Source organism: Myxocyprinus asiaticus, chromosome 2, assembly GCF_019703515.2.
Source record: "Myxocyprinus asiaticus isolate MX2 ecotype Aquarium Trade chromosome 2, UBuf_Myxa_2, whole genome shotgun sequence".
Lineage (NCBI taxonomy): Eukaryota > Metazoa > Chordata > Actinopteri > Cypriniformes > Catostomidae > Myxocyprinus > Myxocyprinus asiaticus.
Genome location: NC_059345.1, coordinates 38191805 through 38218595, shown reverse-complemented (window position 1 = coordinate 38218595; position 26791 = coordinate 38191805). Strand labels below are relative to the sequence as shown.

General features: G+C 37.5%; 1 protein-coding gene across 1 annotated transcript; it reads right to left on the bottom strand.

Moving 5' to 3' along the window:
- Positions 1-13118: 13118 nt before the first annotated feature.
- LOC127450040 (sal-like protein 1) lies at positions 13119-26379 on the bottom strand. Its single transcript, XM_051713753.1, has 3 exons — positions 25512-26379; positions 15628-19019; positions 13119-14071 (listed from the first exon to the last, which is right to left on the bottom strand). Exons 1-3 carry the CDS (start codon positions 25582-25584, stop codon positions 13631-13633), a joined length of 3906 nt encoding a protein of 1301 aa, XP_051569713.1. The 5' UTR covers positions 25585-26379; the 3' UTR covers positions 13119-13630.
- Between the last annotated feature and the right edge of the window lie 412 nt (positions 26380-26791).

The window sequence follows — 26791 nt, the reverse complement described above, 5'->3', positions numbered from 1 at the left end:
CAAAAACAAACAATACAAACATAGTCTGTCAAAGTCTGTCTTAGTCTGAATATCTTTTGAGGATTTGCTTTAAAGACAACTTCACTGCACTGGACAGCATCTAAATGGATGAACATAAATTTCAGAAAGATTAAGATATACATTATTATGATTATTATTATTTTTTATTGCATTTGCAATTTTAATACAAGTATTCAAATATGTATCTTGAAATATTGTACATTTGATCTAGCACTGACAAAAGTGTGTTTTTGTGTGAGTGTGTGTGCACGCACAATAAAAATCCCTTTCATTGCATCTTTACTCTCTGTGTGGGCCTTTATTCACCTGACTTACCCAAGAGATTCTCTTTATCTAAAAAAGGTTTTTTCATTCAGTCGTCTGGCTTACAGCTTTGAATATAACTGGCTCCATCTTTCCCTCACAGAATTCATGCTTCACTTCACTCCAATAAAAGCTGGGCCTGGCCCGCAGCAGAATGGACCCTGGTGACTGTTTGGAGGCTATTGAGAACGTTCTCCGTTTCATACAGTCCCACTTACAGCTCAAACGTTTTCATTAATGGTGGTGAGTGCATTAACCCATACTAGCACCCAATTACTGCAAACAAGGGACTGATCCGTCTCAGAGTGCAATCTGAAAATGTTGTCATGCAAAAATAGACCAGAAAGAGAGAAAATTGAAGAAAGAGAGGGAGGAGGAGATGGAATTCTTTCACTAATTTAAGACTCATTAAAGCTTGGGAGGTAGAGCTGATTTTAAGTCCATTAGTTTTGAATGCAGGTGACACTGACAGGACCTCTGAGATTCTTCAATCTGACTGAGCGGGGTGGATGTTAAAAAACAAACAAAACAGTTTTTCTAATTCTCTGTCTCTCTTCCACTCCCTGTAGGAAAATGTACCAAATCTCCATCCATATTTAATCACTGCCATCTGACATCACTTAAGGGTTATGTTACAGAAATGTAGAAGTCAGGGTAGAATTACGTTGATATATAATCTATAACAAAAAGAAGGGGAAAAAATCCTTTTAAGATAACTCTTTAAGCTTTCATAAAAATCCCATCTGAGAATTGTGTATCTATCACCTGAGAAATTCCACATATGTAATTGTGATTATTGTGAATTGCAGTAAACTCCATTTGAGGCTGATCGTCTGTCACAGAGTGATATGTAAATAATGCCAGCCTTTGAATATTAAATATCAGAGATGTTTTAAGGGTGTAAGTGTAACATGTTTGTGTGTTGAGTTTCATGACATGATGACTCCTCTTGGTTGATAACACTAACTGATTTGAGTTATGTGGTGAAGGGAGGGGATAATCTTACCTGGGTCAGGCCTACCTGCCTCAATGGCCAGGGAAGATGACACCTGTCCTAAGTCCACACCAGTGTTAGAAAGTAACAAACTAAAAGTAGCAACGCTACTAACTAAACCACATTGTTCAGTAGCGTGACAGTATAGTTTACCTCAGCTATTTTCAGAATAGTGTAGCTTTTCTAGTAACAAGCTACATCTTCCAAGCCATGTATCATCACAAAACGTTACATTTGTCTCATTGTATTGCAAACGCAAGAATGGCGCAGAGGGAGTAAACAAACACGCTCCCCTAACCGTCCCCTTGCTCTTTCATACTGAATGCAGTGCAAAGGAATCCATTTCATTTAAGTTAATCGGTTATTTCAGAGTTTATTTAAATGAACCAGTTCAAATAAACGATTCACAGAGTTGGAGTTATTTTATTGAGTCGGTTCGTTCAGGCGGTTCATGTAAATGAACTAGTTCATATATAATTCACTGATTCACTTGAGCCTCTCCATAGCCTTTAAGGGACTATGCATTAGTTCAGTGTTTCCCAACCTTTTTTCTGCCACACTATAGTTATGATTAAAAAATTCCACGGCACACCACTATCCCACTATCCCACATAACCATCGTCGATAGTTTTCCTTTTCAAGAACTTGTCTATGTTTTCTTATTAGCGTGTTAACTCGTAATGTTTGAAATTCGGGTATGCAAAAAATGCAAGTAACAATGGTACGCTGTATAATGAGGTCACAGTTGACAAGAGCGCTAATTATGTGATGAAAAACTAACAAATTTGCATCTTTTCCAATTTGTAGATTTGTTCTTGCAAATTCATTCTTGCAACGCCACAGCCACTGATGTGCACAGAACGGGGGCTACAGGGGTGCAAGCCCCTGCCCCTTTTGTTCACAAATCTAAATGTGCCCTTTACAAATGTAAAGGTGCCTTTTTAAGCGGTTGTGCCTTTAAGAGCACAGAGGTGCTTTTAAGAGCATGAAGATTCAAGCGGAGGTGTCTTTACTACAGCACATTTATCTGAATTGGCATATTTAAAACGCTTCTAACGTCTCTATGCTTTCACTATGTTTTCATCTGTTTTGGTGCATGTGTTTGACCAGCCGACATCAGTTATACATTATTATATTATGTATATAAATCGGTTTGTAATATAAGTCGCAGGACCTTTCAGATGATGAAAAAAGTTGCGACTTATATTCCGTAAAAAAAAAAATATATATATATATATATATATATATATATATATATATATATATATATATATATATATATTTATTTTGTGGAATATGATAATTTTACACAGCACACCTGACAATCTTTCACGGCACAGTAGTGTGGTTGGGAAACACTGCATTAGTTGACAACATTAGTTAACATGAACTAACAATGAACAAAACTTTTACGACATTTATTAATCTTGGTTAATGTTAATTTCAACATATAGTAATACGTTTTTAAAATCTAAATGTTAACATTAGTTAATGCACTATGAACTAAATTAAACTAACAATGATTTTTTTTATTTTTTTTTTTATTAACTAACGTTACCAAAGATTAATAAATACTGTAAAAAATATATTGTTCATTGTTAGTTCATGATACTTAATGCATTTACTAATGTTAACGATTGGAACCTTATTGTAAAGTGTTACCATATTTAGTGAATTGCTGCTGTTTACCACAATTTTTCAACTATAAAATTGGTAGTTTACTAGTTGTATTAGTTTATATTTAGAATAAATGTATATGTTTAATTACATTTTTAATGTCATAATTGTTTAATATCGCCCTAATTAAATAATATACAACTACCAGGAGGTATATTTTAATTCTGGAATCAGAACTTTTAATTGTGTGATGGGTTGTATTATATCAAAGGTTGTATTTCACAGCAGAACTAGGCAGCAGAAGAGACATATTAACAACACCCACACTTGAAATGAAATAAACAGGGATAAAAAAAATAAATAAATAAATAAAATAAATAAATAAAATAAAATCTTTATCACAAATACCTAAACATACCGCAAACACTCACTCTCTCTTTCTCTCTCTTTCATATGGTGAAATGAATGCCTCAGCAGATCTATATAACAGGAACTCAGTAACATAATCAAATTTTTAGTGCAAATTCTGAGCATCCCATTCACTATCCGCCAATTCCCAAAAGCACACACACACACACACACACACACACACACACACACATACACACCACAATCATACAGTGGAGCACTGACCACAGGAGACTTGGCCATTATAGGACAGCCATAACTAATGCTGATTCGAGCTGTATTGATGGTCTGTGACATGCAGTTTGCTCAAATATGCTGTCCCGGTCAAATAGCTGCAATAATGAAGTATATGAGAATCACTAAGTTTACTCTGTTGTTTTAATACAGATGGATCAATTATCTAATAAAAAAGCCTTAGGCCTCTAAGAGGTTTTAAACTACAGGGTGAACTCTGCTTCTATTGGTAAGTAAATGTTTTGTGCTGCACATGCAGAAAATACATGTACACTGGGAGCAAACGCACATAAAGCATCACTTTTATTCTAGTTGTTCACTAATGTATTTCCTTTCTTTCCCATCTCTTCCTAAGAGATACAGATAATTTAGATATGTAGACACAATATATTATATTGGTCACATGCACTTAACTATAATTTATGCTTCTAATGATTTGTTGAACACAGTATTGCAAACTGAAAAATCTTTCAAATCTATTCAGAGCTAATTTCGAGCTTTTAAAACCAGACTTTCCCAGCCCTAGATCAACTAAACAAGAACTTGTGAGATGGGATATTTTTAATTAAAGCCAGATGTCACTGTCACTTCTGGCTACAAAGAACCATAGATCTTTTGAGGCATGCATTCCTCACTTTTCAGATTCACTTTTGCAAGACCTTTTTCTGCATAAAAATGTATTGGGGTCAGCCGCTTTGACAACCCAGATCACAACCACCACATCTTGAGCATACAGTAACACCACAAATGACCCAAAGCTTCTATACCTACAGGTGTTTTAAATCTTGGCAAGGGTCCAGTGTGGTGTACTGGAATGAACTGCTGATATTGTAAGAATGTCTACAGGTTTTTTCCAGGCCCATAGAACAACACTGGAAACTTAATGGCTCCTGTGAGAGAGCCCTAAAAAGACCTATCAGAGCCTGTATCTCTATTCCCACCATTCAGAGGTGACAGAGAGAGCTCAGTATCCATTTAGAGTACACACATACATATTCATGCTGACTAGGTTTATCACTCTGCCTCACGGCCCTCATCGCAGCAAGTTAATATTAAAACTCAGCTGTTACTCCTGAGACCACATCAGAGAGGAACACAGAGAAAGAGATGGCTTGGAAAATAAAACATTAGATAGAAAACAAGAATGAAATGATTTGATAGACAAAACAAAATAAAGTGAACTTGGAGAGAAGTTAGAAAATGGTGAGGTCCAAGCGGACAGATGACCTAGTACGTGATAGAGACAATAGGCTGATTAAAAAAACAAGTTCAAAACATACTGTAAGCTTTGCATACAAGAATAAATGACTGAGAGAGAAAAAAACAGAGATGAAAAAGTGTAATGTATACGTGCTGCTCCTTTGCAGCATTTCCTGAGTTTCTCTATTCATTTACAAAATAAATATAACCCAAATGTTAAAATATTAATTTTGCAATATTGACAGCAGGTCTAAACAGTTTCCCACCATGTGAGAGACTACACCAAGCCAGTTCTTGTTTCAATCAATTATTAGCAACTAGTAATAATCAAATAAATATTTTATCATTATAATTATGAATAAATAATTATTTATACTTTATTATATTCCAAATCTGTCATTGTGTCTTTTATATTTGTTATCTTAAATTCCAATTCTGTTCAGCATAAATATTTTAATAGTATTATTATTATTAATAATAATGATGATATTATATATATATATATATATATATATATATATATATATATATATATATATATATATATACACAGTGCATTCATAAAGTATTCAGTCCCCCAAATTTTTTTTGTCGCAGCCTTATGCTAAAATGCTTTAAATATTTTTTTTCACATCAATCTACACTCCATACCCCATAATTACAAAGCAAAAACTAGATTTTTGATAACTTTGAAAATGTATTAAAAAGAAAAAACTGAAATATCACACTGACATAAGTATTTAGACCCTTAACTCAGTAAAGACCCTCAACTTAGTTGAAGCACCTTTGGCAGAGATTACAGCCTCAAGTCTTTTTGGGTATGATGCGACAAGCATTCTCTACCCTCTCCAGATCCTCTCAAGCTCTGTCAGGTTGGAATGGGACTCTCGGTGGACAGCCATTTTTAGGTCTCTCCAGAGATGTTCGATTGGGTTCAAGTCTGGGCTCTGGCTGGGCCACTCAAGGACATTCACAGAGTTGTCCCTAAGCCACTCTTACGTTGTCTTGGCTGTGTGCTTAGGGCCATTGTCCTGTTGAAAGGTGAACCTTCAGCCCAGTCTGAGGTCCTGAGCACTCTAGACCAGGTTTTCATTAAGTATATCTCTGTATTTTGCTGCGTTCAGCTTTCCTTCAACCCTGACCAGTTTCCCAGTTCCTGTCGCTGAAAAACACCCCCACAACATGATGCTACCACCACCATCCTTCACCGTTGGGATGGTATTGCACAGGAGATGAGCAGTGCCTGGTTTGCTCCAGACATGACACTTGGAATTCAGGCCAAATAGTTCAATCTTCGTTCCACCAGACCAGATTATCTTGTTTCTTACAGTCTGAGAGTGCTTTTTTGCAAATTTTTGCACTGAGGAGAGGCTTCCATCTGGCCACTCTGCCATAAAGCCCAGATCGGTGGAGTGTTGCAGTGATGGTTTCCTTCTGCCATCTCCACACATGATCTCTGGAGCTCCACCAGAGTGACCATCAGGTCCCTTCTCCCCTGATTCCTCAGTTTGGCCAGGCGGCCAGCTCTAGAAGAGTCCTGGTTGTTCCAAACTTCTTCCATTTAAGAATTATGCAGGCCACTGTGCTCTTGGGAGCCTTCAATGCAGCCAAATTTTATTTGTAGCTTTCCCCAGATCTGTGCCCTGACACAATCCTGTCTCTGAGCTCTGCAGGCAGTTCCTTTGACCTCATGGCTTGGTTTTTGCTCTGATATGCATTTTCAGCTGTGAGACCTTATATAGACAGGTGTATGCCTTTCCAAATCATGCCCAGACAATTTAATTTGCCACAGGTGGACTCCAGTCAAAGTGTAGAAACATCTCAAAGATGATACAGAGAAATGGGATGCACCTGAGCTTAATGTCAAATGTCATAACAAAGAGTCTGAATACTTATATCAATGTGATATTTCTGTTTTCTCTTTGTAATAAATTTGCAAAGTTATCAAAAATCTGGTTTTTGCTTTGTCATTATGGGGTATGGGGTGTAATTTAAAGCATTTTAGCATAAAGCTGCAACATAACAAAATGTGAAAAAAAAATAAAAAATTAAAGGGTCTGAATACTTTATGAATGCACTGTGTGTGTGTGTATATATATATATATATATATATATATATATATATATATATATATATATATATATATATATACTACTGGTCAAAAGTTTAGGATCACTTACTCATTCTTTATTATTATTATTTTCACATTTTAGAATAATATTAAAGTCATCAAAACTATGGAATAACAGAAATGGAAATTATGTTGTGACTTAAATAAATCTAAAATAAATCAAACTATGTTATATTTTAGCATCTTCAAAGTAGCCAACCTTTACCTAGATTTGCAGAAATGTACTCCTGGCACTTTCTTAACCAACTTCTTGAGTATCACCCAGGTATCATTCTGGGATGCTTTTTAAACAGTATTGAATAAGTTCCCATCTATGTTGGGCACTTACTAGCTGCTTTCCTTTATTATTCAGTTCAAGTGATCCATTTTAAAAACTGTTTTTTTTTTTTTTATTATATAATTTTAGTTTTGTAATGAAATAAATTAATATGTTGCCACAATTATATTTTTGTCTACAAAACTAATTTCAAACATTTAAACATAGGCCTTCAATCAGAGGTTTTTTAAGATCACGTGAAACATTTCTGTCAAGTGACCCCAAACTTTTGAATGGCAGTGTGTGTATATATATATATATATATATATATATATATATATATATATATATAGTTATTTATAATTGTTTACTTATAATTATTATTATAATTATATATTATATATTTATATAATTATATAAAATGTATAATTAATAATGCAATATTAAATGCCAGTGCCTTTTGTAAAACCTGTTTTGTAATACCTTTATGTACTAAAAGAGGAGACATATCAAATAATCTTAGAATTGTGGAGTTTAAATTAATAACAAGTGTCCTCTCTGCACCCTGGGCAAAAATGGCAGATTAAATAAAACATTTGTTCACATTCAACCTAAAAAACACCTCATAAACCATAAAAAAAGTAGCAGGGGTGACTATATAAATATTGGAAAAGAGAAACATTTGCATGGATACAGTGAATATGTATAACTATTTATGTGATTGAATTATGTTAGATTTTCAGACAACTGAGTACACAGTACACAGTCAATGGTGACTATCACAGTTTATGCATACTTTCATAAATGTCTCTAACTTAAGTTGCTTTACATTCTTTTTCACAACAGTTCCTCAGTTGTCATTTTACAACAGAAGAAGAAGAGGAATTTGTGTCCTTACAGTCCATCTTAACACACTTTGGAGATGTGGCAATGTAATCTACGGAATGGCATTAATGGAGGAGTGAGCATCTACCTGTCTTTGAGCCCCACGGCAGACAGTGCAGGCTAAGGTTACCGGCCCTTATTCTGATGGTGAAAGGAACACAATCAACCTACTTAATCTCCTTCTGCTCTTAAAGGAAGAGGAAACCGATCCGGGCTCTATTCTACAGACAAACCACACAAGAGTACGTGGACTTCATCTTAAAATGGAGCTACACATTAAACTACACTCAAGCACTAGAAGCACAGATGGCCTAAAAGCAGACCTTCTCTTCTTTAATTCACAAGGGAAAAAACAAAGGAGGGAGAGATAGCGGGAGCTGTCTTCATAACGGACAGTGTCACCACCTTGAAGAGTGAGCTCCGAGCCCCTAAATTTTAAGGCATTAGCATCAGAAAGAGGCTAAATACCTGTCCTGCAATAAAACCCCATCAGAAAGAGGCTAAATACCTGTCCTGCAATAAAACCCCAACAAAAGAACTTCCAGCAATTTCAGCAGTGATGATAAACCCAAGCCTGGGACAACCATTGCTCTGTGAGAGGGACAAGACTGTACTGTACACCCACCCCTCATCCTCAGCAATTCCGACTTACTGTTGGGAGGGTTCTGCAGGCATGAGTGCTCCAATAAAGTATGCACCCAATGTCTGCCTGCTGCTGCCTGGCTTTCAGGACCCCACAGTGAGAGTCCCACCTGTCTGTATAAGGACAATGGCAGCTGTAATATAATATCTCAGTGTGTGTGTTACTCTGTGCCAGGAGAAAAGCTGAAGGAGTGGACAGATAAATGACCCACACACTTGGACTGCAGCCAGGTCTCTGTCCTACCTAAGGAAACTATATAGAGGGAACCTGTGGCCAGACAGAGCAGAAGAGTCCTAATTCAGGGATTCAGTTGGATTGAGAAAAATAGAGAGAGAATGAGAAGAAGAGAGTGAAAAAGAGAAATTGAGAAAGCAGTACCTTTTAGTGAATTAGATTTGGATGGATAAATGTTTCATGTTGACTTTGATTACTCTGCCATGATAACACACACACACACACACACACACACACACACAAAGACAGGCTGATAAATCTTCCTCTATGTTTGCTCTTGCAATCTGGAGGTCCTCTTGCAGCCAGCTGTGTACACGTCTTAGAGACTGTGACTCTTTCCTCAGGAAACCACGAACCATGAGAACATAGGGAAGGCGGGAGTAAGAGAAAGCGAGAAATACTGGAGCAGTGAGGATGAAAGGAGACAATGACAGAGACAATGAACAGATGAAAAACAAACCATTTTAAAAATGAGCAGTGGATCCACAGAGCACAAAAGACTACGCTAATTGTCCTAATTGTACTCTTTGCTGCTACAAGGCACACTAATGTCACACATGCCTGTCACCTGGGAATGATTGACAGGTGGGCAGGTGTGGTGCTGAGCTGTGGCTCGGTGGAGCAGCACTTCAATTGTCCCAAATGTGTCTTTGATCTCCCCTGCGTAGACCAAAACACAGCAGGAAGTCACAGCCAGCCCCCGGGGCTACAGCCAGCATAGACTCCCCTGCGTATTTGTGTATAGAGCAGAGGTGGGTCCGTTATGTGAAAAGGTCACACACTTTGCTAAGAATTCCCCAAGGCTCAGACACAGTGCTGGATCCTGTCAGATCTCATAACATTCTCCTTTGATAAACTGAAACAACAGCCACCTGCCATATTATTCACTCTCTCACACCACACCTTCATAACTGCACACACTGCAGCAGAAGTGGAAAGGCAGAATAATGAACAGAATTAAATCCAATCTCCCATTACGTCAGATGTTTCCAGTGTCTGTGCATTCTTAACAAGATAACACCACTTGGGACAGACCACTCAACCTCTGCTGAAGTACGTAACATTTTGACCGTTTATAATGTTTTTCTTTTCCACATTCTAAAATATCATTAAATGTTCAAAAATAAATAAATAAATAAATAAATAATAAAAAAAATTGTATAAATAATGCTGCAAAGAGTATTTGTAGTGAATGTTTGTGTCAGTGATTCTGCTTGAAGGGCCTTGATCCACTAAGCTCATGTCTTCCTTAGGGTCATAAAAGCCAAGCAGGCATAAAAGATAAAAGACAAAAATGTTGAGAGGTGCACTCTGTTCCTTCTCTTTATACATGGCTTTTAAATGCACTGCCCTGTTTGCACAGGCAAAAACAAGTCTCAGAGAATGTATGAGTCAAACAGTTGTTTGTGTGAGTGTGTTTGTAGGTACTGTGGAGCTGGGGGTAGAGGGTATTATTTTAATTTTGCTCCCTGCTCTTCTCTTAATGTGTGGTGTCATTGTTGCATAAAGGTGATCTAGTTTGGTTGGATTTTGTTTTTTTTTAGATGAACTCTTTCTGCCTCTTACACACCCAAAATGCATATATCTACACATCTCTCTCTCTCTCTCTCTCTCTCTCTCTCTCTCTCTCTCAGATCAATCCTATGGCTCAGCCAGCTGAGGTTCTGGTGTTTTTGTAAAAATGCTTAATTTAATCATTTGTTTTGTATAAAAATATCAGCTTTATAAAACTGAATGTCAGTGAAAGTCCAGTTTTCAATTTTACATAAGACAGGTATTTTTACCGGTTTATAATACAAGAAGACCTGCCATAATAATAATAATAATAATAATAATAATAATAAATATGCTAAATATGCATTTTTATATTTGCATTTGTTTTCAGTACATGAAAAATGTCTGTCCATCTAATAAAATGTTCATTATCCAGTGAGGTCTATTACGCGCGCGCGTGTGTGTTTGTGTTTGTTTGTTTGTTTGAAATATAAAATAGAATAATCTCTAATCGTTTGTAGGAACAGAAACATATTAAAAGGTCTTAAAATATATAGAACGTGAAAGTCGCATTAGACTATGTTCACTGCGTATTTAACCATCAATGTATTATCATTATATAAAATGTAGGCTACTAATGATTGATATCCTTTAAAATTAACAAACTGTGGAGTGGAAAATATAAAATGACATTTTTGTTCCAATAGGCTAATATTAATCATTGCTATGGAATGGGGTAAACAATAAGATCAAAAATAATATAAAGAATAATAATAATTATATTGGCCTTAAAAAATGTAGGCAATAAATATGCAATAGATTAACGAATTATATTAACGCAAATAAAAAAAAAGTATATGTCCGGCCGGGGGCAAATAAAGTTTAATGGATTTGAATCAAATCGATTTTACTTTAAACATCGTATGACAGATTTCATAGCTGAGAGGGGTTTAGTCTCCACAGAGTCAATAAACTGTGAGCGGTAAGGTATTCCGCTTACTCCGTCATAGAAGAATCCTGAAGCGGAGGAGCTGTTCAAACAAAGGGTCGATCCAGCAGATGGGGTGGTCAAAAATAGAGGACAGATTCAAAAAGGGAGGGAACTTCTGCAGATCCCGGACTGTTTGCAAGGGTCATTTAGCACTGCGATCTTGTAAATATTGGGGAATTTAGCCAGCAATAAAATATGGAAAAGAGGGGGCGTGGGGGAAGAGAGTTTGCAGAGCTCTGATCGACAAGATTGCTCATTGCAGGAAGTGAGCGATGTGTTAAATTAAAAGCAGCAGGAGAAAAAGCAGGAAATATTACATTTAACTTTTTGATAGATAGATAGATAGATAGATAGATAGATAGATAGCACATCCAATGCAATATAGATGTATTCAACCAAATTAAAACTTTCATCATTAAAAATCTTTTTTTCTTCTTTTTTTTTTTTTTTTTTTTTTTTTTTTTTAGCAAGAAAATAAATAAATAAATAGTAATAAATAAAATAAACTGTTTAAGCCTATCTGCAGTGTTCTTAATGAGACAGGTTCGGCTATCTAATCAATCAATCTAAACAAACGCTGAAAGAGACAGGCTTCTGAAACGATCGATTGTTTAATTAAAGATGCTGAAACCTGTCAACCGCAAGAACTCCCCGTTCATGTTAAATATGTAACCGACTTTTGGATTTCACACCTTTGATGCACTCTGTCGGGAGAACTCCATGCTCCATCAGCCAAAGAAATTCTGCTGTGAGCTAAAAAAAAAAAAAAAAAAAAAAAAAAAAAAAAGGGGGGCATCGACTGGGCAATCATTTTACATTTGAAAACTCGAGAAAAAAGTACAATACAAATGAATCAGAAAGATTGACACACTCTTTCTTTTGGAAAACTGATGTATTTGATTATTAGAGTAAAGAATTACAGTATTGTTGTTGTTAGTAGGTATTAAATTGTAGAGAAACTGGGCCCTAAAAGATCTTCCAACTTTCCAAGAAAGTGCTTGTAACAGTCCATATATATATATATATATATATATATATATATATATATATATATATATATATATATATATATATATATACATACACACACACACACACACACACACACACACACACATATATATATATGTATATATATATATATATATATATATATATATATATATATATATATATATATATATATATATATATACATACAGTATATATTTATTTATTTATAAAACACTATCATCATTTGTCCCTGGCCAAGATGGTCTTCGAGTAAGACTATGTACAATTGTAAAGAAATGTGTTGCTCCACATCCGACAAAATATGTATAGGGCGCATCAACACACGATTTGCATGATGTCAAACGAAGACACTATTACTTAGCAGCAATTTGAAAGCCCAGCAAATCTAAACCTCAATCAAAGATCACACACAAGGCATTTTGATCGCCCCCCCCATTTCATAGCCCAGGTGTGGACCACTTGATGACCTTCTCTAACGACCTTCTCTAATCTAACAAAGGTTTATGCTTTGCATTTTGAAAGCATAAATAATAAGTGAAAACTGAACATAGTAAAAAGCTAAATAAAAACAGTTAAGAATAGAACAATACTAGGTCTAAAAGAAACAGCTGAGGTGAAAACCTTTCGCTTTTTTAACTTTTAAGACAGAGTAAAGGACTAAACTGTGTCCCTGGATTGATGAAATGTTGATATTTCTCAGAGAAATTTTACTACACAGCTTGTAAACCATCTAGCACAGATAAGTGTACATATTTACAGCCTTCCTTTGCACTTTTTAAGCTCTTAATCGTTACATGAACATCAAGTTTTGTTAACACATACTAAGATAGAAAATAATTTAATGCCATGGTAAAGTCTTCTACCAAGAAAAGCTAAGTTTCAAAAGCACACTTTAAAACACTCATACAGATCCACTCTGCTGATAAAACAGAAAATAACATTAAAAACTAAGTAACTGTTAATATTTCCACTTGGTTTTCGAGCAAGGTTATAATCACTAATAAATAAGCTCAGTGAAACTATAACATGTTGTACATTGTACAAAAAAGCATGTTCTTTTCAAACTCTTCATAAAGTCTTAATGGCAAGCAAAAGCTGATACAGTTTTTTTTCTTGCTTTCCTTTATCTTTGACGCAAATACAGGGGCGCATGTGTTCCTGTTAAAGATTGTGTTTGTTTGTTTATGAGTACAACAAAACTTCTCTAGTTGGTCACAATCTCCTTGTCTTCCATGAAACGTGTGAAGCGGAAGTGAGTCCCGTTTTCAGTGTTGGCCATTTTCTCTAGGCCAGCCAAAGCAGGATTGGGCTCAGAGTTATGTAGCTTTCCCATGTTGCCTGTCAAGCCTCCGATCGGAGAACTGCCCCCATTGCCCACACTCCCTGACAATGGAGGTGGCAGCCCCCCATTCTGGATCACAGAAATCTCATTGGTCTTCATAGCCAGGCCGTTAGAGAATGCAGCAGCATATTGATTCCAGAAGCTGGTTGGATCTCCATTGCCAATCCTGCCAGTTAGGTCCTTTTGGAAGAACTCAGGGAACTTTACATGGTTGGTACCCAGGAAAGCCATGGGACCATCTACTGAAAGTCTGCGACCACGCCGAGCAGGAGCACTGTTCCACATGTGGGTACCCATATGCACCTACAAAAAGAGAGAGGTGAGGGAGTGTTCAAATTAAGAATTGACAGATCTACAATGCTTAAAATTTGGAAATATACAAACAAAACAAAATAAAACAAAATTATATGATGCAGTGGTAAAAGAGTAGTGAAATAATTAGTATTAAAATGTGTCTTATTATTAAATCAAGACTGAAAAGTTTTAACGTGACCTCAGCGAGGATACTGGTCTGCATATGAAACAAAGGGCCTGAGGTGGACATGTGTGTCCTGAGAAAATTGCACTGTCCACTCTCATTGTGCTGGTCAGTATTATATCTGACAGACAACCCCAATTCGCCCTTGAGCATGCAATACATCCAGGTTGAATAGAACATTGTATAATTGTTGTAACCCTTTGTATGGCATTAAACATATGAGGTTTAATTAATTTCATTGCAGGATATTTTCATGTCCGTTTTGTACCTTGTCAATTTATATCACAGTGATTTTGTTATTTCCCCCTCCCATTTCTATTCTTCTATTCTATTCTCTTTTTTTTTTTTCTCAGATTGACTGTATTAAACATGTACAGTATTATATTAAGCAGACTTGACTATTATTAGTTAGATTTTAACTAACTGATTGTCATATGTTTACACAAGTGATATAAAGAGTGATTTAAATAAGTGATTTTCCTCATTTGTAAATCACTGGATAAATGAATATAAGTATATTGTTGATATATATTTCAGCATCAAATTATTTCATACTTTATGCTTTAGCTGTTCCACAGCACTAAGTTTAAAAATGGCACTGAATTTATTGCAGGACATCACATTTCACTTGGTATTTCAATTAACATATTAACAAAACAACTTAATTGCCTATACATTGTAAAATTGAATCTCCTCTGATTGTCAGAGTTCAGACAATGTTTATTTTAATATTCATACATTTGCTTTGCTGAATAAGTATACTCTATTTACTGTTTTATTTTTTTTCAGAGAGGAAATTTCAAATGTAGTTTGCGATCTACATTCCTTTCTATTAAGTCTGTAATGTGTCAGATTTCCTATGATTCTTCACAGCCAAGTGGTGCAATAACATATCCATCTAAAATCTAGGCTTTTTTTATACTTTCAATAAAAGAAAAACTCACATATTTCATGAGATAAACTCTGGAAAAATACTGAGCGTGCCACTAGGAGGTTGCTGGTAACTGTGGTTAAAGCCTGTTAAGTTAAGCATTCCTGGCTGTGTTCCACCAATCTAAAGCTCAGGTTTCAGCCTAAAATTCATATTAATGAGATGACTCAACTTTTCCACTTCCCCTTCATTATTTCTGTACACCTTTATGCACACAAACACCTTTATTTCTGCAAAACTGAGGTGCTCTTTCTATCTATTTCCCCTCATAATGCATTATACTTATTTTCCATCACCAATACAGTTTAATTTTTATTTATTTTTAAGAAACATGAGTGACAAAATAATATGATCTTGGTTAATCTCATTTAACAGATTTAAGTAAAATGACCAAAGCATGTGATTCATGAAAGCAGAAAAAATTTTAGCATCTTAAAAAGTAATATTTACCTTGAGATTTCCTTTGGTGGTGAAAGCTCGTCCACAGATGGTGCAAGCAAAGGGCTTTTCTCCAGTATGGGTCCTCTCATGGATCTGCAGAGCACTGGAGGAGGAAAATGTCTTGCCACAGGTGTTACAGTAGTGCTGCTTAGGCGTCCTCCGTGGTGGGGCAGCCGAAAGCACTGGAGAAGTGGAAGCAGATGAAGTCACCAGTCCCGAAGGCATGTCTTTTACTTCAGGTTGAAGACCATGTAGAAAGCCATTGACCTCAGTCTTCATCATGGAGGACAATGGTCCAATTGAGACAAGCGATGGAGTCGGGCTGGAGGAAAGACTGGTGTTGGGCTCAAAGAGCTGGGAGGGCAGATCTCGCATCTGGTGGGTCAGCATATGTTGCTTTAAGTTCCCCTTGGTGGAGAAGCCCCGGTTGCATGCTGTGCAAATGAATGGTCTCTCTTTGGTATGGCTTCGGTAGTGGATATCCAAGGCACTCTGGCAGGCAAATGTCTTTCCACAGATGTCGCATGCTGTATTCTTTAAGGTGCCTCGCTCACGGAAGGGGAAAAGCATACTAAGAGGATCTTTAGATGAATTAATTGAAGTAAGATCCAAAGCTCCAGGACTGGTAGCATGAGAATGCATAAGACCTGCACTAATGTGCTCCAATGACAATGCCTTCTGCTGCCGATCCTCCAGAGTCTGAGATTTTTGTTGTTGGTTTATACCATTAGATGGCGATGAAGCTTGCATGGAAGAGGTAGATTCAGAGACAGCGGGACTTCCGGCACTTTGGCTTTCAATATCACCTCCTAGTGAAGATGAGTCATTTGTGAGTCTTTCTCCATCCATTGGCTTTTCTTGCCCAAACTGCACTTCCTCTCCTGCTCCCTGGTTAGCACTCCTCTCATGGCTCTCGATGCCTGATGACTCCTGTGGAGTAGGAGAGGAACAGAGGCTGTCTTGAGATGCATCAGCTGACTTTGGTGTGTCTGGGATGCTGCTGTCAGGTCCATCCTCAATTCCCTCCATGTTTTCATCAGAGAAGTTATCAAGATCATCAAAGTTTCTCTCATCAAATGATCCAGCATCAGAGCCCATGGATTCTGGGTAGCTGTCAGGAAGAGGGGTGTTGGGGATCTGGCCACCCATGTGCATTCGAATGTGCTGCTGCAGCACCACAGCATTTGTGAACTTTTTCTGGCATATAGGACAAGAGTGCTGGACCCTCAGTGGCGGCATAGCTCGATGGACACTGTAATGAGTTTTCAGGTTACCCTTGGTGGTGAAGGCGCGACCACACACTTTACATTTGAAAGGCCGCTCCCCAGTGTGGGTTCGGTAGTGCATTTTCAGTGCACTCTGGCAACTAAGAACACGGTGGCAGATAACACATTCATTGGGGTCTGTAACCTTCCTGTCAATGTTTTCAACTAGCTGCTGAAGTTTGGATGTTTCTGAGCCTTGGAGAGGATCAAGGAGACCTCCAAAAGGAAACTTAGCTTTAAACTGCTCTGACATCAAGGGCATTAATGGGTTAGTGGCCATTGGAGGGCTGTTGGAGGTGGTGTACTCAATTATGCCCTCTCCTGCAGAACTTACATTAGTCGTTAAACTGGAGGACCGGTTGATTTCTTCAGTTTTTCCATTTGAGGTAGGCAGAGTTGTGCTCTCACCTTTTTCTGACACACTGTCTGTAATTTTTGTGTGGGCGTCAGCTGGACCTGAGTCACTTTTACCAGAATGAGGACTGCTTATCGCCATTGAGTTATGCTCTTCCTTCTTGATCAATGGAGGCAGACTTGGTATAGTTGGTGGAAGCAACATGCCAACTGAAGATGTCAGAGAAGACAAAACAGGCTTACTATCCAGCCAGCTAGTAACTGGCTTCTCAGGAGGCATAGACATCCCATAGGGAATGCCAGTACTCGTTGGGATATTGTCTAAATGCTCTGGGACAGGGTATGGGTTCATTTGAATGTGTGGATACTTCTCTTTATGACGCTGAAAATGAACCTTCAAGTTACCACGGGTTGAAAAGCGGTTGCCACAGATGTTGCACTTGTATGGCCTCTCACCTGTATGAGAACGTAAGTGAATCTGCAACGCACTGTCACTACCAAAAACCTTGCCACAAAACCTGCACTTATGTTTGAAAAATGAATCCTCAGAACTACTCTTCGGTTCAAATGAAGCGACATTGGGTGGCTTGCCTTTTCTTTGCTGGGCCAGTGCAGAAAGTGAGTTGAGATCCTCAGCTGTGGTACCAACACTGGGCAGTGCACTTGAAAACATTGGGTTGCCTGGTGGGGGCTGAGGTAGAAGGGTATTAGCCACAGGATTCAAAAGGCTTCCCATCCCAAAGGCTGGTGTGGATGACTTTGCAAGTGATGCATTTCCTAACTGAGGATGCAAGCTTCCTGTAAGACCTGGCCTCTTGTCCAAAGGTTGGACATTAACTGTAGCTGCCCCCGGTGCTCCAAGGCTTTGAGATGACTCTCCCACACTGGAATTGCTCTGAGGTAGCTGCGCAACAATAGCCATCTGTTTCAAACTGCTAATGCTTGCAGATTGGCTAGCTATGCTTTGTGCTAGCCCTGCAGCAGCTGCCAACTGTTGAGACAAATGTGAACTAAGGGTGGTTAGTGGGCTAGCACCTGAACTTAAAGTCAAAGGAGAAGAGCTAGGTGGTACTTGGAGCTCTGGTGATTGGGAGGCTAGCAGAAGAATCTGGTGACGGATCTGCTCAATGAGCTGTAGCTGATGGACCTGCTGCTGCTGCAGGGCCAAGAGTTGCTCCATGAGGGCCGGCACAGCCACCCTCTTCCCTCCTGTTGATCTTGTCTCTTGAGAGAACTGAGCCACAGCCACTTTGGTGCTCTGTAGGTTTTCAATGATTACATTGCTGTTGATCATGGAAAAATTGCCCAGCTCGGTCAAGTTGCCCAGCTGAGGTAGTGAGGCAGAGATGGAAGAGTTCCCCAGATTGGACCCAGTGCTGCCCAGAATTCCATGACTGCTTCCAGCACCACTGAGTGGGCTGCCATCCGCCATACGTCCACATCCATCATTATGCATAGCAGAGACTCTTGACATCTCTGTGTCCATGGCCTCTTCTTTGTCAAGTTCGTTCTGCTCCAAAAGGTCAGCTAACTCTGCTTGATCTGTGTTATTAGTTGTATCATTCACCTGCTCATCAGGATTATGAGGAGAGGAGCCTGGGGAGAAGGTTCCGGAAGGAGACACTGGATTTTCATTCACAATTAGAACTAATTGATTCTTAGTGCAATTCTTCTGGTGTTTTTCAAGATCTGATAGTTCAAAGAACTCAGCACAACATCTGCTGCAGACATGGGCATCCGAGTCTTTGCAAGGGGAGTCGTTTGAATTGGCCTCTGTGTCCCCTGCAGAGGAAAATAAGGGGGACGGGGGATTAGTGATTAGAGATGTTTTGTATCTGAAGAAGCAGCTTTATCTGTTCAGATTCTTTTGTTGTTAATCTTCTGTTAATCAGTTTAATGCTTATCCTCCACATACATTCAAAAAACCACCATCAAAAAAGGAACAAATAGCAAATAACACATAGAAAAGTGCCTCCACACAATGTAGCGCTAAAATGAAAAAGGATAAGAAATGAAACAAAATCAATAGCAATTTTACAATATTGCTTAAAAGTGATCTTTGAAGATGTGTTTCAAAGCCCCATCAATTCTACCACCTTAGGTAATCATTTTCTTCAGATAATCCATCAAAACATAAAAATACTATGAACTGAGAACAATGGGTCCTAATGAAATTTCATAGAGGGCCATTGATTTCCAATATTTCATACTCCTTAATGTCTACATGTCCACTAGTCACAAATCAACCATTTGAAGGACTTATTAGACTTTCAATTTGCTGTCAACTTTGCTCATTTTCAACTAACTACATGCATCTTGGACAGGTTATCCCTGTCACTAAACTAATTTGTATCCAGTCAGGCTGCAATCAGGACCTGACAGGAACAAGTAAGCCTTTGGCATTCAAGTTGCTATGCTCTCTGCTAATGCTCGGTAACTCACCAGACTAAGCATGAATAACGAACCTGTACTTGCATGATTATCTTAATACAGAGAGCTGTGGTAAAATAATTCCCTTCTCTTTGGAATTTCAGATAATACAATAAGAATGTTAGAAACATTCACCACTAACTTAAAGATTAACATGAATAATGGTCCAATCAATAGAGGAATTTCTGACAAATTAAAAATCAGATTTCAGAGGTGTTCAGTTATGCGGAAGTTTCAATACAAGAAATAGAATCAAAAGAATTGGGAAATAACGAAAAATAATTTACATTTTTTTTTTTTTAAGTGTTAACGTACTGTACAGTAATAATAATATCATATGCAAGAATGCATGGCAATTGCTATTTAAAATATACAGCAAAACAGGTTTGAGCCAGAAGCATTTGAAAAAGAAAGCGAGAAAAACTGTTCTGTCTCCTCCCTCCCTTCTTTTAGGGCTGCGGCCTTAGTTTCTCCAGTTTCCTAACCCCCCCCACACACACACACACATTTGTCCATCAGAAACCATGCTGTTTAACATACAAGTTGATTTACAAATTGCAATTCTTTATGAATCCCACTCATTGTGAGGCTTCACTCTCAACATTTTCATCAGTGTGGAGATTCATTTGCAAATGAAACCCCTGCAAGAAGTGTGTCCCAGCCATGTGGAGAGACAGGATGGCTCCCCATTGTTCCTCAGCATGGGAGTGTCAGAGCAGGAGAGAGGGGTGAGGGCCCAGTCTGCTCATCACGGCTGTCTCTAAAGCAGATCCTGTTTAATTCAGGGATTATCTTCCCCCTGTGTTTCTCTGAGCTGGAACATCAGATAACGTTAAAGTTGCCATGACAGTAAAGCCATGTCTCACAGAACCGATGTGTTGCCCAGACGGGAAAAAGTCAACTTTTTAATGAAAAAGTTTTAATATTAAAATGCTATTGAGGTAAGGCTAAATGGGGGAAAAGAGACTTAATTTAGTGTGATAGTAGGTGAAAAGATTAGCTGGGAAGCAATGATAGACTATAGCAAAGCTGAGGTATAAATCACATTACACTGTCTGTTGCAACACCAAAAAATACACATTAAACAATTAAATAAAAATATAAAACAAAAACAAAAAGATAAGGAAATTAAAAAATAAATAAAAATTAAATAAAATAAAAAAATAAAACATTACAACACTACAAACACTACCATTTATGATAATTATAATAATATCAACAACTATAATATGCACTAACAGTTACTTGCGTATCTACAAATTCAATAATGTAATGATAATTAAGCCCTTCCAACAAACTGAATTTATTCAGTGCAACTTGTTGCAGACACACTTTGTGTTGACCATTCGCAATTATCATGGTCACTTCAACTCTTCACAAAATTTACAACTCTTACAGTATTTAATTTAACTTTCGAGAATTACATATGGATGAGCTGGAGCACAAACGTTTTTTTTTTTTTTTTTAAGAACTCAAAGGACTACTTCCTAAAAACAAGCACAATAACTTAAACTGCCGGGCATAAAAGTGTATGAAAAATGTAAATTTACTAAATGTCAATTTCAATATGGACAATTTGAATGTTAGTCACAATGTAACAATATATACATTAAATGTCATTATATTTTTAGAGATTCAACAAAAAATTGAGACCTTGTTTTCTTACAAAACACATTTTAATTTAACTATCAATTTCCAGTTCTAGATTTGACCGCCTTAGTCATCATATGAATTATGAAATTAATGTCAAATCAGTACAAAAAGACATAACCTACGGACCTTTAAATAAAGCATTCAAATACATTGTGTTTTACCTTGCATGCAAACAAACAAACAAACAAAAAAGAATCACGCATCTGCTTACCACAAAAAAAATTGCTTTTGAACATTTTAAATAAGGCTTTTCAGTCTGGAGAACGATTGCTCAACTGAACTTTTTATCTACATTTCTTAGTTTCACACAAACTAGAAAAAGCATTAATTAATATACAGGCACTTTATTACACTCAACTGACCAAGCTCAATGGGCAGGTCACAAGCCATATGTGCATATAGTGACTCTAAAGTATATAGAGAGCAAGAATCAACGCTAGTTTGTAAAAGCCATTGAGCACTCTGTGCGGCTGTGTGCTGAGCTGTAGATTAGTGAGCCAGAGCTGTGTTGAGAACAGTTTTACAGTGTGATGGCTTTGGGTTATCATCAGCATGCTACAGAGCAAGGTCAAAGATCTTGTCCCAAGGAAATCAAGAAACAGAGAAAAGAGGGAGACACAGGATTGGTGATATGGTAAGTATAAAAGTAAAAAGAATGACTGGAAAAAAAGAAGTTAAACATAAATGAGAGTAATTTGTAATGTCTACATTACTTTGCTCAGCTGCAGGCGCCGTGCTAGTTGTGACCTGGAAGAGCGAGTTACTGATCACTTACAACCTCCTTGTGTCTTTCGCTCTCTTTCTGTCTTTCACCCGCCCTTAACTTTCCTGCTTTCCCACTGCGTCCCTCCCTCACTTTCTCTCTTAAGCCATAGAAAACCTTCTACTGAACACTAGATGGTGTGCCTGGGAAACTCTTCTCTGCTGGTCACCAAGCCCTCATCCTCAATTCTTGTGACATGCTCATAAAAAAGACGGATGTGAGAGGGGACTAGAAAAAAATAACCAAGGACAATAAAGCCACTTTCAAAACTTCCACTGTATAAACACTGGCAAAATGACAAGAAACAAAATCCCCTGTTGTTTGCAAGGCACAACACTTTGTGTACTCATGTGGTGTTGGAGGGGGGACCTCCCTGACAATCTCTCTGGGTGGGGGAGTGGCAAATTTACTGAGGTGAAAGGGGAAAGCAGCCACATTGATCCCAATCCCCCCCCTCCCCCCACCACCCAAACAAAAAGTAAGAGCCCCTGTTGCACAGCATGGTGGAGGTCAGAGACATGGTACACATGAACACACAGCGACCTGATCTCTTCTCACCTCCCCAAAGAGGGAGCCTGGCAAAGGTTAAAAAAGCTCTACATCCCACCCTCAGTGACAGGCCAACAGGGACAGACTGCTTCCTTAATACTTCTCTAATACCTCACATAGGCTGGTAGGCCTGTGGAGAAAGTGAGCCTCTCTGCTATATATATATATTTTTTTTTTCTCAAGAGAAGAGACACCAAGGGAGGTTGTACTTAAGGCCTGGTTCACACTTAGGGTTACATTTTATATTTACATTTACTGATTTAGCAGACGCTTGTATCCAAAGTGGCTTAAGAATTAATATTAATAATAATAACAACATTTAAAAATTCCAATCACTTCTCTTACATTGAATGAGCTGTATTTGATGAAGATGTTGAACAATTTTGGCATGGTCAGCTGACAGTGGTTGACAAACACTGCCATTTACTTCTTTTTTAAATGTAAAAGGGAAAACCCAGCAAAGAAAAAAAAAAAAAATCTTTGTTTTCTGTCTTTTCCGTTTCAAAAATTCAAGCAGTGATAAACTTCACATAAGAATGCCCTTCTCGCACATAAGCCGTGAAACAAATATTATGCAAATATTATATCTGGGCCTATTTTTTATTTAAATTTTTTTTATGACATTGAGCAATGCGTGTTCAATACGACAGCTGTACAACACATTTCCACTATAATTTAAAATGTTTACAGGATACACTAAAATATCGTATCTCAAAACAGATGCGCGAAAATCAGTTAAAAATGCGTTCAACAAATACCTCAGATAGGCTGTATTTTGTTTTTTAAAAAATTTATTAACACACTGTGGATTTAAAGAACGCTTTGAAACAAACGTGTTTTCATCTAAAGCAACTGATGTCAAAAGCGGCTAACAATGTTTTATTTATTTATTTTATTTTATTTTATTTTATTTATTTATTTATTTTTTTTAAAGAGGATGTATTCATTCTTTTTGGAACACAAGGAAACAGGTGAATTTGAGGTAAACCTCAGAAGCGGGAAAAATAACTATGCCCACTACTGGATCTGAAATACAGCTCACGGTGTGCAAGTGCTAAATGTCTCTATATCTATCTTAACTAAAAAACGCCGTAATTTACCTTTTGCATTAACGGAAGAAGTTGGTCACTTCTGCAAAAAAGAAAATTCACATGTTCCACAACGGAATATTGAAAATTAATACAACTGAGAGCTGAATAATAATAATAAAATATATATTATTTTAAATATTAACAAAATATTATAAAAGTTAAATTGAAGAAAATTAGTTGGACTCAGTTTGAAAATGAAACAAAATCCTTACGTCTGCAAAGGTCCATTTCTATTCAAAAACATAATTACGTAGTTAAGCAAGAGATAGGGCAGTTTTTCAGAACTATTTTTTAAGTGAACCGCGTAGCCCAAATAAACCACTTACTGATCAAAACGTTAACTTTGCCCTTTCAGTTGTTTATAGCTCGATTAGATGTCCTTTGATGTAGCTATGCAGTTTATTAGTAGTAAAACAGGTATGCTATATGCTCAAAATTAGTGGTCAATGACAAAATCATTAGTCAGTGCCTTCCTCACTACAGAAACAGTACTGTTCCAACACGGAAGACCTTATAAAATTGCTTTATAAAATTATAAATGAGAGAATGAGAGCATATAAAAAAGAAAGAAAAACAGAAACAAATCTCATAATTAGTGGCTTCTTTGTAGTTATATATATATATATATATATATATATATATATATATATATATATATATATATTATAATATTTTGCAGTCTTCTGTGCACGGTACTCCGACAAACACTTAAGATATCTAGTGATTGCAGGTTTTAAACGTTGACAACTCGCTGTTTGAAAGCTGTGTATGGTCATGGTGTGGAACAGTGTGAGTGTGTTATCGAAAACTGCTTGTGATGGACTACTAATAAGTCAGGACTTGCGCATAAACCTAATTTTAAAACTAATTTAAAAGCAGACAAATTAGATAACACACTGGTTAAAGTTTTTGGATACGTCCCTATTGTAGATTTAAGTACAGCAAAAATGATTATAACTCAAAAGGGTCTCAATTATAAAAGACATAACGGAGAAGTTCGATTAGATGTGATAATGTGTTTTCTTGAAGTTGTCCGATCGCCCGTGACTACAGGCTGTGTCAGTTTGATAGCGCATAACCTAACAGAAAGTTGGAACTTCGAGAACAAATAACATTTTTTACAAATTAAGTTTCGATAATTTAACCTTCGGCATTTGGGAAGGTTGTATGGCAGACTTTTCTATGGCAATGATCTAGGCACAGTTCCACTTAGATATAGCATGGTTTAATATAATGCCTGTGCATGCATTAATCTAAAAGAATCACATAATTCATTGTTTAATGCTGTTTCAGGCTGACTATTAGTCTGCATAGTGGGGCTACCGAAAGCTAGACATGTAATATCCCAACTAAAGAAGAGGAAAGGAGGGGGGAAAGCTGAAACCATGCGAATCCCCACTTGTGTGGGCAATTTAAACAGGACAGAACAAAACTAAATCGAGAGCTTAAACTTTTACCAATAAATACAGGCAAAAGGTTGGCATAGAAGTTGCTGTTTGCTGATAAAATAAATCGCCCATATTATAATGCGAGTCAACTTGAGACCGACTTAAAATACCCCATCAAGTAACTACGTTAAAGGTGATGATAACACAAGTAACCTAAAACTTTTCAACTGCACTAAGAAGATAGAGCACTTAAAACGGGTCGCTTCAGTAGCCGATGTAGGATGGTACGATTTTCGAATTCTTTCACTGAGGTTAAAAATAATAAATATATCATGAGTGAGAATTATTTTGGTCAGCATCGCAGAGTGAACTTATGCGTGGAATAAGGGCTTGAACTCACCATTGTGCTTGGTTAGGACCAGCTGCGAGTCGGACTGGAAGTGCTGCGGCTTCGCTTGTTTCCTCCGCGACATGCTGGCTCAAGCATCAGCCACGAAAGAATAAAAAATTACTATCAAATCTGCTCAAAATTACGGAAATCGAGCCCATCCACCGCGCATGTGTCCTGTTATGATTATCAATAATGCCTCGCGATTAATCATGGGAGGGAGGGGGTAGAGGGGGTCCTCTGAAAGGCGATTGGCACATTGCCAGCCCTCTATTCAAATGAAGTCTCTTTAATCAATTAGCCGCTGATTTGCTGGGGACTCTTGTCTCTCTTGCTGCTCCCACCCAATGAGTTGATCCGTGTGGAAGAAAGGCTGGATTTTCCAACTCCCTGAAGATACAGTTTAACCCTTCTTAGCAACCATCTGGTGGCTACGTTAGAGCTTAACTTGGCCACTACAGGAATGTCAATTTCTCGTTCAAGAGACCAACCGTATCGTTTGATCTTTCTGAGTATCAAACTGGTGCTCAGAAATTGCAATTCACCAAAAGTGTCCGAACAGACCAACTCTCTCCGAAATCAAAGTCTTTTCCGCGGTTTGACTTTCCGGCGCGTATCGCGTATCCTCGTTTGTGACTGGCATAGAAGTTGTTATAATTCAGCCCCTGCATGATTGCTAGCGCACCATTTCTAAACTAGTCGTTTGTTCCTAAAGGCAACGGTGGAAAAAAAAAAAAAAAAAAAAAAAGTAGGTCGGTTAAATGAGTTTCGTGCGTAATGGCAACTGTCGGCTTCTCGAAAGTCCAAATAATGTATCAGATGTCCCAAATCAGATTCGTCTGATTATTGCAGAACGGGATCAGTAACACGTTTTCATCACACGCCGCATTCAGCGAACAAACAAACTTTAAGGGCCCATGTAGAACGGTGAGAAATCGCAAGCCCCACCCCTCTGTTATTCTATTGGCCACTGCTTTGTTCTATCCTAGCTCGGTCCCTCTCAGTTTCGCGCCCACCTCTCCTTCTCGCTCTCACTACTATGCTCTCTCACTGTGCGGCCGAGAGACTGAGGAAGCGGTCGTGCTTCACCGTGAACCTCATCAACTGTGCAACATATTCCTTCTATATGAGAATAATTTCGTAAACATATTCATGCTAGGTGTTCTCTTTCAATGCGGTCGCTGAGCAGATGGTGGACATCTAATAAATCCTTGCTGTTAAAAATGTTCGAAGTTGCACAAAAGTAAAAACGTATGGAAAGCATAAAAAAGTGCTTAGAGACGACCAATATT